This window comes from Enhydra lutris, unplaced genomic scaffold, assembly GCF_002288905.1.
Source record: "Enhydra lutris kenyoni isolate GAN:26980312 unplaced genomic scaffold, ASM228890v2 scaffoldscaffold19, whole genome shotgun sequence".
In the NCBI taxonomy this organism is placed as follows: domain Eukaryota; kingdom Metazoa; phylum Chordata; class Mammalia; order Carnivora; family Mustelidae; genus Enhydra; species Enhydra lutris.
Genome location: NW_019154103.1, coordinates 39,495,149 through 39,513,686, shown reverse-complemented (window position 1 = coordinate 39,513,686; position 18,538 = coordinate 39,495,149). Strand labels below are relative to the sequence as shown.

Genomic DNA, 18,538 nt, shown 5'->3' with positions numbered 1-18,538 from the left:
TGGAAATAAGACTGTTAGTCTAATTATTAGATAAAATCGTTGGTCTGTATTCCCCTTTACCTCTTGTTAAAATTTGAAGTAAAAAAATGCATTGAATGATTTCAAATTGCTTTGTCAAGAATAAAATCAAGCAAGTTGAAAATATTATATTTGACATTGTTAGGAGAAATAAGGGTTATTTAAATGATTGTTGTTGTTTATAAAACATGATATTTTAAACTAAAACTTCCATTAAATCAAACATTTTAAGAAATACATGTGTACTTTTTTTTGGTCTTTGAAGAATGAAAACTGAAATCCTTAGTATTTGTAAAGCATGCCATTAACAGTTTTTCCATTTGCAGCTTTTCCCCATTAGAATATTTTTTCTAGTCCGCAAATCATAAGTTACTCAGATTTGCAAATTAGTAACTGACCATCAAGAACAGATAAAAATTAACTTAAAAAACTAGCAATTAAGCATCAAACATAAGTTTGAAGGACTAGATGTATCTTAAGAAGATCTGTATAATGCATTCTATTTGCAAAGATTGCTGGTTAGCAAAGGCAAGAGGCTTAAATTTCTAGGAGTTTCTGCATTCAAATTAGTGTTGCTTTGCCATTAGCTGCCTGACTTCAAGCAGTTCACCTACTGTCTCTGGCTCTTGCTTTTTTTTTCTTTTTTTTTTTTTTTTCCGTTTCTCTAATAAACTCTTGAAGATCAAACATTCTGGTAATGTATTTTTGACCCCCTTCAAAGGCCTTATTGTAGCAGATGTAAAAATAACAGGGCTTATCCTTTCCGTGTTCAGTTTCATTTTGCCAAAAAAATTGTTTTGTGCGCCCTCACATACTCAAGTTTTATGGCATTTATTTGCTGTATTATCTGTTGATGTTTAAGTTTTCTTAAAAGACTATGACATTTTTCATGTTTCAGTATAACAAGAATAGTTGTTCTCTAAGACTTTGGTGATGGTGTTGAGTAGCCAACTTTAACAAAATTTCCAGTTTATAAAAATTAGAAGCAATAAGGACATGCATGTATTCGCAAATATCATAATGCTACAAAGTAGGTTTGTCACATATCTGTAAGACCACATTATTGTTAAATAGATTGCCAGCTGAATGAATGATAATTTGAGAAGCTATTTCTTTGCTTTTTGGCCCTAATGATGCTGATATATTAATATTAAGTATTTTGGTAAAAATTTTTGTATTTTTTGTTTCTAGTTTTATTGAAATATAATTGACATATAACAAACATTGTGTGAGTTTAAGTTATTATACAACTTTATGGATTGATACACATATATATTATGAAAAATTACCATAATCTTAATTATCACATCTATCACCATATGTATAATTACAATTTTTTGTGGTGAGTGCCTTTGAGATGTACTGTCTTAGATGCTTTCAAGTATTTAATGAAGTATTGCTGTCTATAATCACCAGACTGAATGTTAGATCTCTAGAATTTACTCATCTTTTAACTGAAAATTTGTACCCTTTGACCAAAATCTTTGTATTTCCTCCACTACCACCTCAAGTCTCTGGCAACCACCATTCTGCTCTTGCCTCTGTGAGTTTGTTTTTTTTAGATTCCACGTATAAGTCATACTAAGCAGTATTTGTCTTTCTCTCTCTGTTTCTTTCACTCATAGTAATGCCTACCAGATTCATCCATGTTGAGGATGGAAGGATTTTTTTCTTTCTCGTGGCTAAATAATATTCTTTTACACAAAAGTATATGTGTATACACCATGTTTTCTTTTTTCATTTCATCTGTCAGTGGGCTCTTGGTTGTTTCTGGGTCTTGGCTATCATGAATAATACTGCAGTGAGCGTGGTATCTCTTTGAGATAGTGATTTCATTTGCTTCAGGTGTATACCTGGAAGTGAGATTGCTAGATCATATGGTAGCTTTAGTTATAATTTATTGAGGAACCTCATCTTTTTTCCCTAGTGTCTGTACTTGTCTGCATTCTCACCAGCAGTGCTGCAGGGCTCCCTTTTCTCCACATACTCACCAACACTTGTTAGTTCTTGTTTGAGACTAACCATTTTAACAAGTGTAAATAGTGTCTCACTGTGGTTTTGATTTACATTTCCCTAGTGATTAGTACTGTTTCACTTATTTTCATGTATCTTTTGGCCATTTCTTCTTTTGAAAAATATCTGCTCAAGACCGCCATCCATTTTTAATCAGATTTTATATTTTTTTGTAGTAGATAATAAATGGTAACTTTATTAATGATAAGAAAGAGAGTCTATTCTACATAGTCACCATTGAGATTTTATATTTATTTTGTTTTATTTATTTGCTGTTGACTTGTATGAGTTCCTTCCATATTGTGGATATTAGCCCCTTATCTGAGATATAGTTTCCAACTATTTTCTCTGATATAGATTGCCTTTTCACTTTGTTGTTGTTTCTTTTGTTTTGCAATAAAGTTGTAGTTTGATGTAGCCTCACTTCTTTACTTTTGTTTTTGTTGCTTGTGCTGTCGGTGTCACATCCAAAAAAACATTCCCAAGACCAGTGTCAGGGAATTTTCTTCCCTAAGTGTTCTAGGAGTTTTCTCTCACATTTAAGTTTTTTAGTCCAGTTCAAGTTGATTTCTCTGAGTCGTGTAAGATATGGATCTAGTTTCATTCTTTGACATACCAGTATCCAGTTTTTCCAATACCATTTATTGAAAAGACTCTCTTTTCCCTTTTGAGGATTCTTGGCCCTCTTGTCAAATAGCAGTTTACTGTATATGCATTTGTTTATTCCTGGGCTCTCAGTTCTATTCCATTGCTCTGTATGTCTGTTTTAATGTCAGTGCCATACTATTTTTATTACTATAGCTTTGTACTATCATTTGAAATTAGGAAGTGTAATGCCTCCAGCTTTGTTCCTTCTCAGGATTGGTGTGGCTATTTGGAGTCTTTTGTAGTTCCATACAAATGTGAGGAATGTTTTTTTATATGTGTGAAAAATGCCATTGTGATTTTGATAGGGATAACTTTGAATTTATAGATAACTTTGGGTACTATGGATATTTTAACTATATCAGTTTTTCCAATCCATAATCATGAGATACCTTTTTGATTTTTGTGCCCTCTTCAATTTCTGTCATTAAAGTATTATAGTTTTCAATGTACAGATCTCTCTCTTTGTTGTATTTATCCCTAAGCATTTTATTGGTTTTGATGATATTGCTTCTCCATCTCCCTCTGCCTCTCCCTACCATTCTTGTTCTTGCTCACTCTGTTCTCTCTCTCAAATAAATAAATAATCTTTAAAAAAAAAAAAAAAAAAAAAAAAGGCTTTGTTGGGGGAGGGGAAGTACTCAGCAATAAAACACTTTGAACAGAATAATATAATTTTTATTTACTAATGACATTTACTGCTGTTTTTTTCTTTAAAAAACACACACACAAATTGCATTTAATTACAGAAGTAAAGCTGGGGTTTATATAATTCTTGATATTAAATTATTAAGTAATTGTACCTGATTAGTAACTGCTTAATTGTATATATCTGTATACCTTGTAAATTCAGGCCTTTTATGTTCTTTGAACTTGGTACAATTACATATGGATGCATAAGCTCTATACCACACACTCCCATTGTGATGGCACCCCTGGTGTTATGCAATGCAACAACCTTTTTTTTTTTTTTTTAAGATTTTATTTATTTATTTGACAGAGATCACAAGTAGGCAGAGAGGCAGGCAGAGAGAGAGGAGAAAGCAGGCTCCCTGCTGAGCAGAGAGCCTGATGTGGGGCTCGATCCCAGGATCCTGGGACCATGACCTGAGCCAAAGGCAGAGGGTTTAACCCACTGAGCCACCCAGGCACCCTGCAACAACCTTTTTTTAAAAATCAATCTTAACTTCTTGTTAACCTGCTATTCTCTTCAAGTAAGTCCTCCATGAAGGTTGCAGTATGAAAGCACAGTCATAAGGGAAGGCATACAACATCCAAGGATAATGATGTCTTCATTTATTAGAGTAATATAATTTTAGAATTATAAATCCTATTCTAGGGCCTTTTTTTAAAAAATAGAATTTATTGAAGTCAGATCCCTGAGTCACAGTTACTCTGGGATATCTTCCAGGGCATTGCTAAGTAAACTTGATGATAAAATGATTCTTAACAAAATAGTTTTTACTTAGAGTCAGCACTAAACATGCAAGTATTATCAATGGTCTTCTAAACCTTGTCACATCTAGGATGATGGGATGTAATTAGCTCTGGAAAAAAGAATACACAGTTCATCAGAGCTTTTAATATGTTGTCGAAGATGGGGCTCCTGGATGGCTCAGTTGGTTCGGCGACTGCCTTCAGCTCAGGTAATGATCCTGGAGTCCCGGGATCAAGTCCTGCACCAGGCTCCCAGCTCCATGGGGAGTTTGCTCCTCCCTCTGACCTCCCCTCTCATGCTGTCTCTCTCTCTCTCAAATAAATAAATAAAATCCTTAAAAAAATAAAAATAAGTTGTCAAAGCAGAGGTTTAGAACAATAGTAGCTATGTTTTCAAACAATTTTTTATGAACACAGTCAAAATATTTAGGATTCCCATAACTTCTTATCCAAAAGATGTGAAATCAGCTCGTGATTAGAACACTTGTTTTCTAGTTTATCTGTTTTACAAATACAGTTGTTCATATATTGGGGATTATCTCTGAAGTGAGTTATCAGTAGCTACAAGGTGGAAATACAGTCAGTGAAAGAAGCAGTTACAGAGTAACAGCTGCTGCTGGAGGGTCTTCTTTTCCCTTGTAAGGTAGGGGGTGGGCAAGCTCTTGGGGCTTGTATATTTCTCAGAACTAATTGGTATTGTTGTCATTGTTTTTACATTTAAGTCTACTGAGATAAGTAAGTCCTGGCAATTAAAACATTCTGCTTTTTCACTGAATATCAGATTTTCTCTACTAAGCCAAAATCTCAAGTTGTGTCACCATTTAGGAAAAACAGTTAATGCTTTAAGACTATAACTTGTTGCTTTGATATGGCAACAAAAGTCTGTTGTGATAGTTTTGTTTTATTTTTTTTTTCTTCTTAAGATTTTATTTATTTATTTAGAGAGCACATCTGAGGAAGGGTAGGGGCAGAGGGAGTGGGAGAGAGAATCTCAAGCAGACTTCATGTGAAGCACAGAGCCTGACAAGGGACTCAGTCTCATAACCCCATACCATGACCTGAGCCAAAACCAAGAGTTGGAGGCTCAACTGACTGAGCCACCCAGGTGCCCCTGGTTTGTTTGTTTTTTGTTTTTTGTGTTTTTTTTTGAGGGTTTTTTAAAATTTCTTTTCACTGTTGCAGAATTCATTGTTTGTGCACCACACCCAGTGCTCCATGCAATATGTACCCTCCTTAATACCCACCACCAGGCTCACCCAGCCTCCCACTCCCCTCCCCTCCAAGACCCTGATTGTTTCTCAGAGCCCAAAGTCTCTCATGGTTCATCTCCCCCTCCAGTTTCCCCCAACTCCCTTCTCCTCTCCAGCTTCCCATGTGTTTGTTTTAAATTTAACTTTAGAACATCATGAACCTGCCAGAAATTTACTTTGTATTTTTTCCTAATTTTTTAGTCTACCCCCACCAAGGATTCTATTTGCATATTATTAGAGCAGGTGTCACACTTTTTCTGTAAAGTAATTCTGTATAAAGTATTTTAGGCTTTACAGGCCATATATTCTCTGTCACCTCTACTCAACTCTGCTGTGTGACATAGTAGAGCTGTAGACAGTATGTAAATGGATGAATTTTGCTGTTTCCTTGAAACCTTATTCTAAAAAACAGGCAGCAGGTGAGAACTGGCCCATTAGCCAGTTTGCGAACCACCAGTTTTGAGAAGTATTTCTACAAGACTTTTTTTGTGAAAATGACAGTTCTCCATTAGTACTTCCTGACTTTGAACTTCAGTTGGTTTTCAGGGGATTTACCCCACACATTAATATGTCAGTGTTAGTATATTTTAATTATTAGCTATTGACTTCCTATGATGGTTTATAAGAATTTAGATCTCTTTCCTCTTCCAGACCTTCTGTCATATATGTACCTTTCTTATCCCTTCCATCCTCCTAAGGCACTTGGGTCAAATTTAGATTAGATGAGCATTTAGTGATTTTGTCATTTTGACTATGAGTCATGTCGTGAGTGATGATTATTTTTCCTTTTCTGCACAATATTTGTTTCCTATAGTTTATTTTTCCTTGGTAGTTTCCTGTCTTCTCTCTCGTGTAATACCAAACTGCTCTTAAGTTACTGAAATCTCTCAAGATGTTTAATACACCATGGATGCTTAGGTGGCTCAGTTGGTTAAGGGTCTGACTTCAGCTCAGGTCATGATCTCAGGGTCCTGGGATCAAGCCCCACATGGGGCTCTCTGCTCAGGGAAGAGCCCACTTTTCCCTCTCTCTTTGCCCCTTACCCCACTCGTGCACATGTGTGCTCTCTCTCTCAAATAAATAAAATCTTGGGGCACCTGGGTGGCTCAGTGGCTTAAAGCCTCTGCCTTCAGCTCAGGTCATGATCCCAGGGTCCTAGATGGAGCCCCGTATCAGGCTCTCTGCTCAGCAGGGAGCCTGCTTCCCTTCCTCTCTCCCTGCCTGCCTCTCTGCCTACCTGTGATCTCTGTCAAATAAATAAAATATTTTAAAAAAATAATAAAATAAAATAAACTCTTTTAAAAAAGTTGTTTAATACACCAGGTATTCTAAATCTCCTTGTCATCATCCTGAGAATGCCTTCTGCCTGCATCTCCCATTTCTTATATCCCATACATTCCTTGTCCTTTGTATCCTTCTTTACTTTATGGAGCTAGTACCTTCTAAGGAGAAAAGCTCAACAGATGTAAGCTTTTTTAAACCTTGCATGTCGGGAAGTATTTTTTATTCTTCCATAATTTAGGAATCATTTTCCTACAGAATTTTTATTCAATTATCTTTGACCTCCAATTTTGATTCCTGATTTTATTTATTTATTTTTAATAAATTTTTTCTCTCTCTGGAAGCATGTAGACTCTAGTATTCTGATGTGATTCTCAATTTTCTTTTTTTTTTTTTTATAAGATTTTACTTATTTATTTGACAGAGAGAAATGTCACAAGTAGGCAGAGAGACAGGCGGGGGTCGGGGGGTGGGGAGCAGGCTCCCCGCTGAGCAGAGAGCCCGATGCCAGCTCGATCACAGGACCCTGGGATCATGACCTGAGCCAAAGGCAGAGGTTTAACCCACTGAGCCACCCAGGCGCTCCTGATCCTTGATTTTCCTTATCATGTTGGCCTTTCCAGCATGAAAAGTAATGTCCCTCATCAGGGGTTCTGTTACAGCTTTTAACATACACCCTATAAAACTAAATCGTACATATTTGACTTATACGTTCAGCAGCCCATCTTGTTACTAAGTGACTTAGGATACCAGCACTAGGTTTTCTTTCCGTATTCTCTCATGTATCTCCAAGGGAGATAAAATAGGTAAGAAGTCCTGTATTGGACTTCAGGAAACCCCGCAAGGTATTGAAGAAGCAAAGGCTTATCTTAACCCTGTGCATAATGAATAGTCTCCAGATGGCCTACGTTTCTTGGACAAGATTGAACAGAGGCAATATCTAAGAGCCTAATTGGGGTTCCTGGGTGGCTTAGTGGGTCAAATATATTCCTTGGGCTCAGGTCATGATCTCAGGGTCCTGGGATTGAACACTGCATCGGTCTCTCTCCTCAGTGGGGAGCGTGCTTCCCCCTCTCTCTCTCTGCCTGCCTCTCTGCCTACTTGTGATCTCTTTCTCTATGTTAAATAAATAAATAAAACCTTTATTAAAAAATATCTAAGAGCCTAAGAAAATCAGAGTTTATAGTTACCCTAAGGCTGCAAAGTACCACAAACCTGGGTGCTTTAAAACAACAAAATGTATTCTGTCATGTTTCAGGAGGCTAGAAATCTGAAATCAAGATGACAATAGGACTAAGATCCTCAAAAGTTTCTAGGGAAGAACCCTTCCTTGCTTCTTCCAACTTGTGGTGAACCATGGCCTTTGGCAAGATAACTGCAGTCTCTGCCTCAGCCTTCTTCCCTCCCTTTGCCTGTATCCAAGTGTCCCCCTGATGAGGACATCGGTCATATTAGACTGATGGCCACACTAATCCAGCATATCTGCCTTTTAATTATCTCTGCAAAGACCCTGTTTCCATGTAAGGTTACATTCTGAGTTTGTAGTTGGACATAAATTTTAGAGGGATATTCTTCAATATACAAGGTAATTAGACCACAGATAAAATTTAAAGAAGTTATTCTCTGAGTAACATTACCTAGATAAGCCCTCCAAACACAGTAAACTTCAGACAACTATCATCTTGCATTTACTAATGTCCTCATACCTTTGTATTACGAGGAGGGAAAAAAGTTTTATAGTGGGCTATTAACAGTGAAGAGAAATTTAAAATAAAGACACTTGAAGCTGACAGCTCTATTTTGACACACACTGACATGTATTCATTTGTTTTATGGGATTTATTGAATGCAGATTGTTAACCATTTATTGTTCCAAGCCCTAGGTCTATAGGAATGAGGAAAACAGAGCCCCTGCCTCATAGATGGGAAAGTATCTGTGCTGGCATGCAATGTTAAGTGATAAGTAGATAAAGAGTTACGGGGAGTGTTGTTCAGATACCATGTGAGCAGATATGTGAATAATAAGAGATGATCGATCATGTATATATTGGGGAGTACAGTGTAGCAGGAAAAGAAGAGCTAACCATGAAATAGCCTAAGCATCAGAAAGCAATAAAGCTTAAAGAAGAACAGAGAATGGCATATTTTGATCTGGCTACCTTTTTAAAAACTCATTGTGATGCTCTATGGAAAACCAGGAGTGGGGGAGCAAGTGACCAAGTTTGAATGTAATACATAGGTGCTGCAGGTGAGACATGTTTAGTGAATTGGTCAAAAGTTCTAAGAATAGAAGTGGTAAGAAATGACTGGTCCTGAACATAGTTTTGCATTTAGATCCACAAGATTTGTTAAAGGACTGATTGTGAGCCATGAAGAAGAGAAATGTGATAGAAGAATTCTTAAAAGTTTTAGTCCTCAGCAACCAACAAATGTGAAATTATACATAGTAATCAAGGAAAGACTAAAGAAGTAAGTTTGAGAGGATATCAGAGCATTCTCGGGGTGCCTGGTGAGTGGCTCAGTGGGTTAAGCATCCAACTCTTGATCTCAGCTCAGCTCTCCATCTCTGAGTCATGGGTTAAAGTCCCTTGTTGGGCTCCACACTGGGCATGAAGCCTACTAAAAAAAAAAAAATTCGTTTTTAGTATGTCAAGTAGGAGGTTCATATACGAGCCTTGAGCTCAAATTAGAGTAGCGATTAGAAATTTAGAAGTTGTCCGCCCACAGAAGATATTTAAAGAAATTATCCCAAATCAAGAATTTTCTGTATTCATAAATATATTAAATACATAATCAGTCCCAATTCAGTCATCATCAAATATTTATGAAGTGTTTGCTCTTAGCCAAGCGGTGGTAGAAGGTTCTGAAAATACAGTAGAGATACTAGACTTTCAAAATACAAATATTTAACACCAGATAATTTACATCTCTATTAACTGGAATTTCGAACATTACAGTAGTTACCAATTATATCACCCAGCTGAGCACTCTCATGTTTTTTGATTCATATTAATTTAGTCTGAAAACACGAGCTATATTGCATTTTTTATGTATTTCACAGGACACCTTCCAGAGTTCTGGAAAGATACTAAGTCCCCGAAGAATATTTGTCGGTTGATTTCATGACAAATTCATTTATTTCAGGGGCAGTTGTATTTTGCATTATGAGTTTTCTTTTTCTTTATCATAGATTATACAAATGACTTATCTAATGAGAATAGTATCAAACTCCTGTTTCCTAACTCTCATTTTTAAAAGTTATGATACATTTTCTTTTATTCACTTAATAGCACTCTTTTGTTTTTATTCCCATGTTTGTTGTTTCAATTTGCAGCCTGATTCTACTGCAGCTGAAAGAGCAGTTGCCAGACTAGCAATGCATCCTCTTCTGAAGAAAAAAATAGATGTGCTAAAAGGTATGTATTAAATGACTTTTAAGCCATGTACTTAAATGCACTTGTGTATATGACTTTGAATACATGGCTATTCTTTTATTTCTTTGGGAGTTTTTATGTTTGTTTTGAGAACCTTTTATAAATACCTCCTTCAAATATTTTTAAATGTGGGAAGGTGCCTAAAAATATGGAAGTTATCTGAAGTCTAATTAAATCTGTGTTCTTTCCTAAGTTCTAATATCTGAATACATTTATATTATATATAACATATTCATGATAATATTGAATATAATTGATTTGCTAAATATTGATGTAATGTATGTATTGCTTTTGATATTGCCACTTAGTCACGTAATTTTCATGTGTGAAAATAATCTGTGTTGAAAGAATTAAATGTTACTGTCACAGATTACAATATATTTTTATGTCTGAAAACATAGTTTAATGCACCATAATCATATCAATACGTTATTGCTAAAGAAATTAAAGTTGCCATTTAATTTTATTTATTTGTGTTCAAGTGAAGGGTTTTTTTTTGTAGATGTGTCCATTTTTCTTTTTTTTTTTTTTTAAGACTTTTATTTATTTATTTGACAGACAGAGATCACAAGTAGGCAGAGAGGCAGGCGGAGAGAGAGAGGGGGAAGCAGGCTCCCTGCCTAGCAGAGAGCCCAACGTGGGACTCAATCCCAGGACCGTGGGATCGTGACCTGAGCTGAAGGCAGAGCCTTTAACCCACTGAGCCACCCAGGCGCCCCTCAAGTGACGTTTTTACTATTTTTCATAGCTTCAAGGCCTGAAAGGATGGTTAATTTTAAGAGTTTTAAATGAATACTTCTGAGCATTTCTTCCAAGTTCGGTTTTTGAAGTCAGTAACATTCTTTTGTGAGTTCAGACCTGTGATATATATTTAATCTAATTGCAGTTATCCTTTTAAGTGTTTGCAAATAATTTAATAAATACTGTACTGAAGTGGTGATGTTTTGTATTATTTGTTTTAGTGATGAAACAAATCATGTGCTTTTCTGTTGTAGCTGCTGTCAAAGCCTTTAAAGATGCAAGACAAAATGTTATTGAAGTTAAATCATTAGAGACTGCTTTAGAAGAAAATCATTCCAAGGACACTTTGTGTTCAAATGATGATGCCAGTAAGTTACAGCATGAAGGAACTATTATCAGTGAGCAAAAAGAGAAAGAAGCCAAAATATTGGCAAAGAAACCAATAAATTCAAAAGGAAAAAGAACCAAGATGGAACATGGACCCACTGCTGTAGACATTCCAAATTCTCCATCAAAGCCTTCTGAAAGGGCTGGTATAGTTTCTTCTGAGCCCCGGAAGATACCTGCTGACCCAAAAATGAAAACCTCAAGTAAAACCAAAAAAGGGAAAGAGTCCAGTAGCTCCCTTGATGATAACAGTGATGGAGAAGAATTACAAGAAGAAGAAAAGGAGTATTTTGATGATAGCACAGAGGAAAGGTTTTACAAACAGTCCTCCATGTCTGAGGATAGTGACAGTGGTGATGACTTCTTCATTGGGAAAGTCAGACGGACACGAAAGAAGGAAAGTAGTTGCCATTCTTCAGTTAAGGAACAAAAGCCTCCGCAAAAAGTGTTACCTGAGGAAGATATACTCGAAACCCATCAGAGTGTAAGAAATGACATAAACAAGCCAAGTACAGAATCAAGGAAGTTTGAGTCTGTGTTTTTCCATTCTTTATCGGGATCTAAAAATTCTAGAAGGTAAGAGTTGTTTTTTTCTATCCTGAAATAATTGTTTGTTTTTAAACTTTTTTTTGAAGATAAGAAATATCTGCACATCCTAGCAATAGCAGAAGAGAATCTCTCCCATATGTACATGTAGTTTATACAACACATCCTGTGTTTAGACTTGGTCCTTTCAAACTTTATACTCGGATAGTATATGCAAATACACATCTAGCGGTGCCACATCAGTCCTGTAGTTAAATAATTTGTCTAGCAAATTTCAGTCTATCCCTCTGATTGTCAATTTTTTCAAACTTTGAGTTTGCTTTTGGTGAAAACCTTTTGAAAACATCTCATATTTTACTCTTTAAACAGAACTTTCTGAAAAGAATGGTGGTTCTTTTTTTTTTCCTTTTCTTGATAACTGATGGCCATTATTGTAAACATCAGTCATTTCCTTGTGCATTGCTGTTTCAGTAAATACTGAATACATATATTCAGTATATACAGTATATATACAATATATACAGTATATTCAGTATATACTGTATATAAACAGTATATACAGTTTGCTCTAACCGCAAGTTTCTCCAGACTCCTTTGTATCCGGTAATGTTGCTGTCTCTGTCCCTGCTGTTAACCACCACCTTTTTTTTTTTTTTAAGATTTTATTTATTTATTTGTCAGAGAGAGAGAGTACGTGCACAAGCAGGCAGAGGCGGAAAGAGAAGCAGGCTCCTCACCGGGCAAGGAGCCCAATACAGGACTCGATCCTAGGACCCTGGGATCATGACCTGAGCTGAAGGCAGCGGCTCAACCGACTGAGCCAATCAGGCGTCCCTAACCACCACCTTTCTCAGCTCTTCTGTTAAAAACCAATAGGTTTCATTTCATTTGTAGCTCTAATCTGGGAGGGAATATTTTCACATTTTAGGATAAATATCATGGTTAGCTAATTTCTTCAGTAATAGCTACCTTCTTCAGAAAACTTTTTTCTATTTATGTGTAAATCAGGGATAATTTTTGATAGAATAGAAACACATGATGTATACATTTTCCAAAGAAGAGTATGGAAAAGACACAAACCATATCTGAAACCTTAAAATTAATTTTAAAAAATTTTATATCTCCCAAACATGCTTCAGAAGGCTCCATTTTTTTTTCCTCACTTGAGAATAACACACCATTTTGCTTTCCATCTCCCACAAAATGAATTTGTGTAATATGTGACTCATTCCTCCTTTAAGAAGACTTTTGAAATTCTTTGTCTGGATAGTCCTCAAGAGTAGACACAAGTAACCAAGATAGGATATTTTATGACCAGAAGCCCCTGTAAGGGCGGTGAGAAGGAAAGTCCCATGTGTCTGCGGTATTGTTGGGGTCTCACAAACTTTGATACAACTAAAACCTTGGATTTTATCATTTTTTTATTGCTTGGTGGGATGAGGGAGTTCATTAGTCCTTTGAGTGAGTTTTATCCCTAGTTTTTTGTTTGTTTGTTTGTTTGTTTTTGTTTTATACGTTATCTTCTTAAGGTCAATTACCTTTTTCAAGTTCTAATGATCTTTTTCCTTTTTTTAGAAATTACAGAGAACAAGCTCCAAAAAACAGCACCCCAGGTATGTATTAATAGCTGCCTGACCTTGATAAGAAATTGACTGATGCTTTGCCAGAGTAAAAGGATGAAAAGTCTTGGTTGCTCAATAGCCTGGATGAAATATGTACCCACAGGAAGGGGACAAGAAGAGCTTTCAATTATCAGTATAATTTTTAAATTTCAATTGCTCGCGTATTTGTTTTTACCTGTCTACTACTAGTATGAAAGGCATAAGCAAGACTTACTGGGAAATATTGGGTCTTTTTTATTTATCTTTAACTAAACTAGTACATTCCTTACATTTTAAATACAACTTTAAGTTATATCTTAGCATCATGCCATTAAGCATTCAGTAACAAGTATGTTACTTTCTAGGTTCAGGGTAAAATCAAAGGATTTTCACATTAATTCATAACAAATCACATTACATGTATTTGGGTAGGCTGACTTCTGTACAGAATTCCAAACTCTCGCTGGCTTAAAATAATAAAAATATAGTTTTCATGCGCATCACAGTCCACTGTGAGATGACAGAGGGGCTGTGTTTCATGTAGTAATTCAAGAGTCAGGCTCCTTTCATCTTTTAGCTCCTTCCTCCTGCAGTTTCCAGATAGTCCTCCAGAAGGGAAGAGTACATGGACAATTTTGCAGGAGGTTTTCATGGGCCAGGTCTGAATGTGGCAGGAATCAGTTCTGCCCACTCATATTTCATTAGCCAGAATTCAATTATATGACATCATCTAGCCACAAGGGAGCTAAGAATGCAATCTAAGTGTGTGGTTAGGAGGAAAAAGGAAGTTGAATTTCTTAAACACATAACTCTCTGCGAGTGACTATCCTTTCTCTCACCAGGTGCTCATTTCACTGTCCCTCCCACACAGAGCACATTTTTATCTCCTTCCCAAGGAAGCCAGCCCATAGTCCCACCCGGTCCCTGCATCCAAGCTCAAAGCCCAGCATCATCCACCAATGATGTGATACTTAAACCGTCCAGTCTCCCAGATGTGACTGCTCAAAATTTGATGACCTGTTCACTAAGACAGACTGCCTGTCCCCAGCTCATACCAAATATTTATTTAGTGGCAGATCAGAGACAAGGTAACCATAATACAAACTCCCATTCAGTTAAGGGAAAATTGGGAGGTACATAACATGTCTGCTACCTGAACGAAAGTGTGAACAATCTGGAGGAACTTCTTTATCCCTTGTTCTTTGTGTTTTCAGACTGTGGTCTGGGGAGGTCTGTGTTCCATGGGCACATCTGAAGTGGGCATTTGGTATAATTTCCTTGGGAGTTTCCCCAAGTGACTGGTAAAAACATATGGTCCTAAAGATAGTTCAAAGTCTTTAATATTCAAGAGAGAGTTTTTCAGCCCAGATACAGGATTTCTTCCACAACACAGGTCTCTCAGAAATGTAATGGATTTCTGACTTCTTGGTTTCCATTTAGTCCATCCATGAGCTAGTGACCACACCAACAATTTTCCCCTAGAGCTGTTCTCAAACTTGCCTTCATTGTGTTTGAGGGTATTTCTTTCCCATCCCCACCATCATTCAGTATCTGCTGTATTAAGATTCTCAGGTTTGGTTGAGAAGACTATACTTGACTTGTAACTCTGCTCAGGGGCTGGATCTCCATAGACCTTTCCTGCTTAAAATCTTTCTCAGTCTTACCTCTTACTGTTTGAAGTCCAGAGGCTTTTCTGAACCTTAGTTCCCAAATATCTGGACACTCTGTTCCCTTCAGTTTCTGCCTGTGCACTGGCCAGTTCTTTCTCTGTTTTTAGTCCATTGCCAAAGAGCCATCAGTATACTAATTTTTTTTATTCTTTCCACCTGCTTATTCTGGTGCTGCAAACTCCACAGGCCCATAACCTGCTCCCCAAGTTCTCACTGGCCGCAGTTTTACCCAGTTCCTTAGCATAAGAGGCATGTACACTTTGCAGCCTAAAGTGTCCATTTCCTTACCACCTACCACTGAACTGTGAAGGCACTGCCAAATTTGTATGCTGTTTTTATGGCTGTATCCTCCTTCCGAGTACCACTTTGGTATTCTTTGTAGTAGACTGCGTGCTTTAACAAGTAACTACCACATCCTGCTGATTCATTTCTCATTCCTCACCGTCTATCAGCTGCTTGTACTTCTTCCTCCTTTTGCCTCCAGGAGTTTGCTTTGCTCCCTACCAGCAGAGAGTGAGGATTAAAGGATCAAGCCTGAGGTGTTTATAACCAGGCCTTTTGTTCTTATGTCATGAGCTGGAACTCAGTTACGTGGCCTCATCTAACTGCAGTCAGGATGGGCAATGCATCCAGGTTGTGCACCTAGTAGGAAAAGAAAACTAGGTCTGGCAGACACATGGCAATCTGCCTCACTGACCTATATTCATCAGCAGAAAACTGTAAACTTCAGTCGTTCCCGTTTTTCCCGTGAAGAGACCCAAGTGATGAAAGGGTTTTTGTTTTTTGCTTAGCTTATATATTTATAGTATTTATCAGTTTGTTTACACATATCAGTTTACTTTCCATAATTATATAAAATATGTTAATTTAGAATCCTGCCTTATTTGAATCCCATTTATTTATGTGACAGATTCATTTAACATTTAAGTTCTTGGTTCTTCATTACTAGAGCCGTCCTGAGTATTATATGAGGTTTTTAGACCACATGTGATTTATACAAGATTCAGGACATTTTGAATTCCTTGTACAATAATATTTTGGAAATCTTATCCCAAACCATGTGCATTTGTTTGTATAACATTATGACATTGGCTTTTTAAGAAGATTGTCGAAAGACTTTTGACAGTGAGTGTCACTAACCTGCAGTGGAGGACGTATGCATCCCTAGGACTACTTCAAAAAAAAAAAATCTATATTTTTGTCTCCCCTTTTTTCCCCCCTGATTCTATAAATATGTATTGTTTCATGTGTTTTCTGGCTGGTGTGTCTCTCCCAAACACTACTTCATTGTTCAAAATAACGTAGTATAAAGTATCTTATAACATGAAGTATCTTATAACATCCACCTCTTATCTGGTAGATAATTTTGTGATTGGAAAAGAACTTTGTCTTCTATTTGAATAAATTTGGTAATTTATGATAATTTTATGTTTAGTAATAGAAGGCAGTGGACTTAATTAGTAGCCCTTTAAAAATACATCTCTCCCATCAGTGTCATCAAATCCAATATCTTAGTAAATACATGTGAATTTTCTGGCTACATCTGCTCCATATACAGTTATCTTAAGCTAATGATGATATTCCTTTGAAAATATAAGATGCCCTTTTGGGACTTTTTTGGCCTTCCATGTCGTCTGCATTCTTTCTTTTCTTACTGCAAATGTAAATAAAATAGCACAACATATATTAGGAGACAGACAACAAACATCTGTTTAAAAGATTGAGAGGAAAGATGATAGAATAGAAAGCATGTGTCCCAGAATTGTCTATTGATATGTATATTTCAATTTCACAGTGTTCCCTGTTGGACTTAGATTTTTAAACTGTGATGTATTCCGTTAAAGTAAAACTAAATTCCTTCCTTAAATACTGATGTGAGAAAATGAAGTCTGTTTCTCTTAAATGCTATGTGGGTATATGGTTCTTTCTCACTGTTTTTGCTTTCTCCTACCAGGTTTTCAGCAGAATGAACCTCAGCTCAAGAATCTGTTTAATAAGAGTGCACAAAAAGGATTTCAAAATACAAAACAGCAATCACAGCTGCCTCTTCATCCTTCGTGGGAAGCAAGCAGGAGGCGAAAAGAACAGCAATCTAAAATTGCTGTGTTTCAGGGGAAAAAAATTACATTTGATGATTGATTAGTTTAGTACCTCATTTTGTGAACCAGCCCATTATTAAAGTTATGTTTCCATAAGCCTACTTCAAATCAAGTATTAATATACCCATGCTGTTACCTCTGTGAAAGAATTTTTAGATTATAGCTATCTCAGACTTCCTCATTTGTGTTTAACATGAAGGGTATTTCACAGGTTTAACTCTGTCTTGCCTTGAAAATAAATTTTGAGAAGATACATTAAAATAATGATGGAAAATATGAGGAAATTGTAGTAATTTAAAAGAGATCACCTTTGCTGAAAGTTATTCTTAGCAAAGCTAAGATAGTAACTTTTTTATAGGTATAGAGATAATAAATTAACAAATATTTTTATTTTATTTGTAGTTATTTATGGTCTACTTTTTGTCTATCTTAAAATAGATGCCAGGCAGTTTTTGATTTCAGAATTATGTCTCGGTCTTTTAGGCAACATGCATGTTTAAATGGAGCAACACAACCAGTAATTTGTTATAAATGTCACTGCATAGAAATATTTGTTTATATCAAGAATGTATAACATGCAGTTACTTGACCATGTACTTTTATAGAAACATTTTTTTCTGGAATCATGGATTAGAATTCAAAAGGGTAAACTCTGAAGGAGGTATGATTGAAGTAGCATTTCCAGATAACTGAATGCTGTGATGAGATGACTCACTGAGGAAGGAACTACCCTCTATGGAGTACTGTTATTTCAAAGGAAAACGGGATTTTAAAAATCCTTGCAGATGTTTCGCTTTCACTTCTCTGGAAGAAATTAAGTGTTCTTGGTTAACTAAACAAAGATAACTAAATTCCATCTTACTGTTAATGGCAGGGAAACCCCCCTTGTTTGCAGGAATTCATAAGCTGTGGAGGGTCATTTCTGTCATTTTCAAGAGCTTAAGAATTTAGATAACCAGAGCAATGGAATTCAAGAGATTATACAGAAGAAATTATTTTTACTGTGTTGAAAGCAGAATTTTTTTTCTACTTTTGTCTTTTAAATTATGAAAAATTAATTTCAATGAAATTTTAATTATGAAAAATTATTACAGGAAAAGTGAAAGAAAAATGGCTCCATGGCTATTCAGATATAGCCAGACTGCGAGGTTGAGAGCAGTGTCCTCCAGACTACCAAGTCTGGCCAAGGCTTCTTACCCTGTTGCACGGAGTTAGGGTCCAGCTACAGAGTTAGAAGAGCCCCCACAAGACCACTGTCACTTCTGACAGCAGCTGCAGGTTTGGAGATGGAGTTGGTCAGGGGTGGGTTCCCCAAACACCCTCAGGTTCTCAAGTTTGCTAGAAAACCCCCGGAACTTACTGAAACCTATTTATACACACACTGACACCTACTTGGAAGTCATTGTTTATTACAGG

The 18,538-nt window shown here is 36.4% G+C and overlaps 1 protein-coding gene across 1 annotated transcript in view; it reads left to right on the top strand.

Annotated features, from left to right (window-relative positions):
• LOC111148318 (serum response factor binding protein 1) overlaps positions 1-17,218 on the top strand; it is a 69,317-nt gene extending 52,099 nt beyond the window's left edge. The window contains exons 5-8 of the mRNA XM_022504819.1: positions 9,979-10,060; positions 11,074-11,782; positions 13,328-13,365; positions 16,978-17,218. Coding sequence (XP_022360527.1) covers positions 9,979-10,060; positions 11,074-11,782; positions 13,328-13,365; positions 16,978-17,162 — 1,014 coding nt within the window. The 3' untranslated portion in view covers positions 17,163-17,218. The remainder of the gene's footprint in view (positions 1-9,978; positions 10,061-11,073; positions 11,783-13,327; positions 13,366-16,977) is intronic.
• The last annotated feature ends 1,320 nt before the right edge of the window (positions 17,219-18,538 follow it).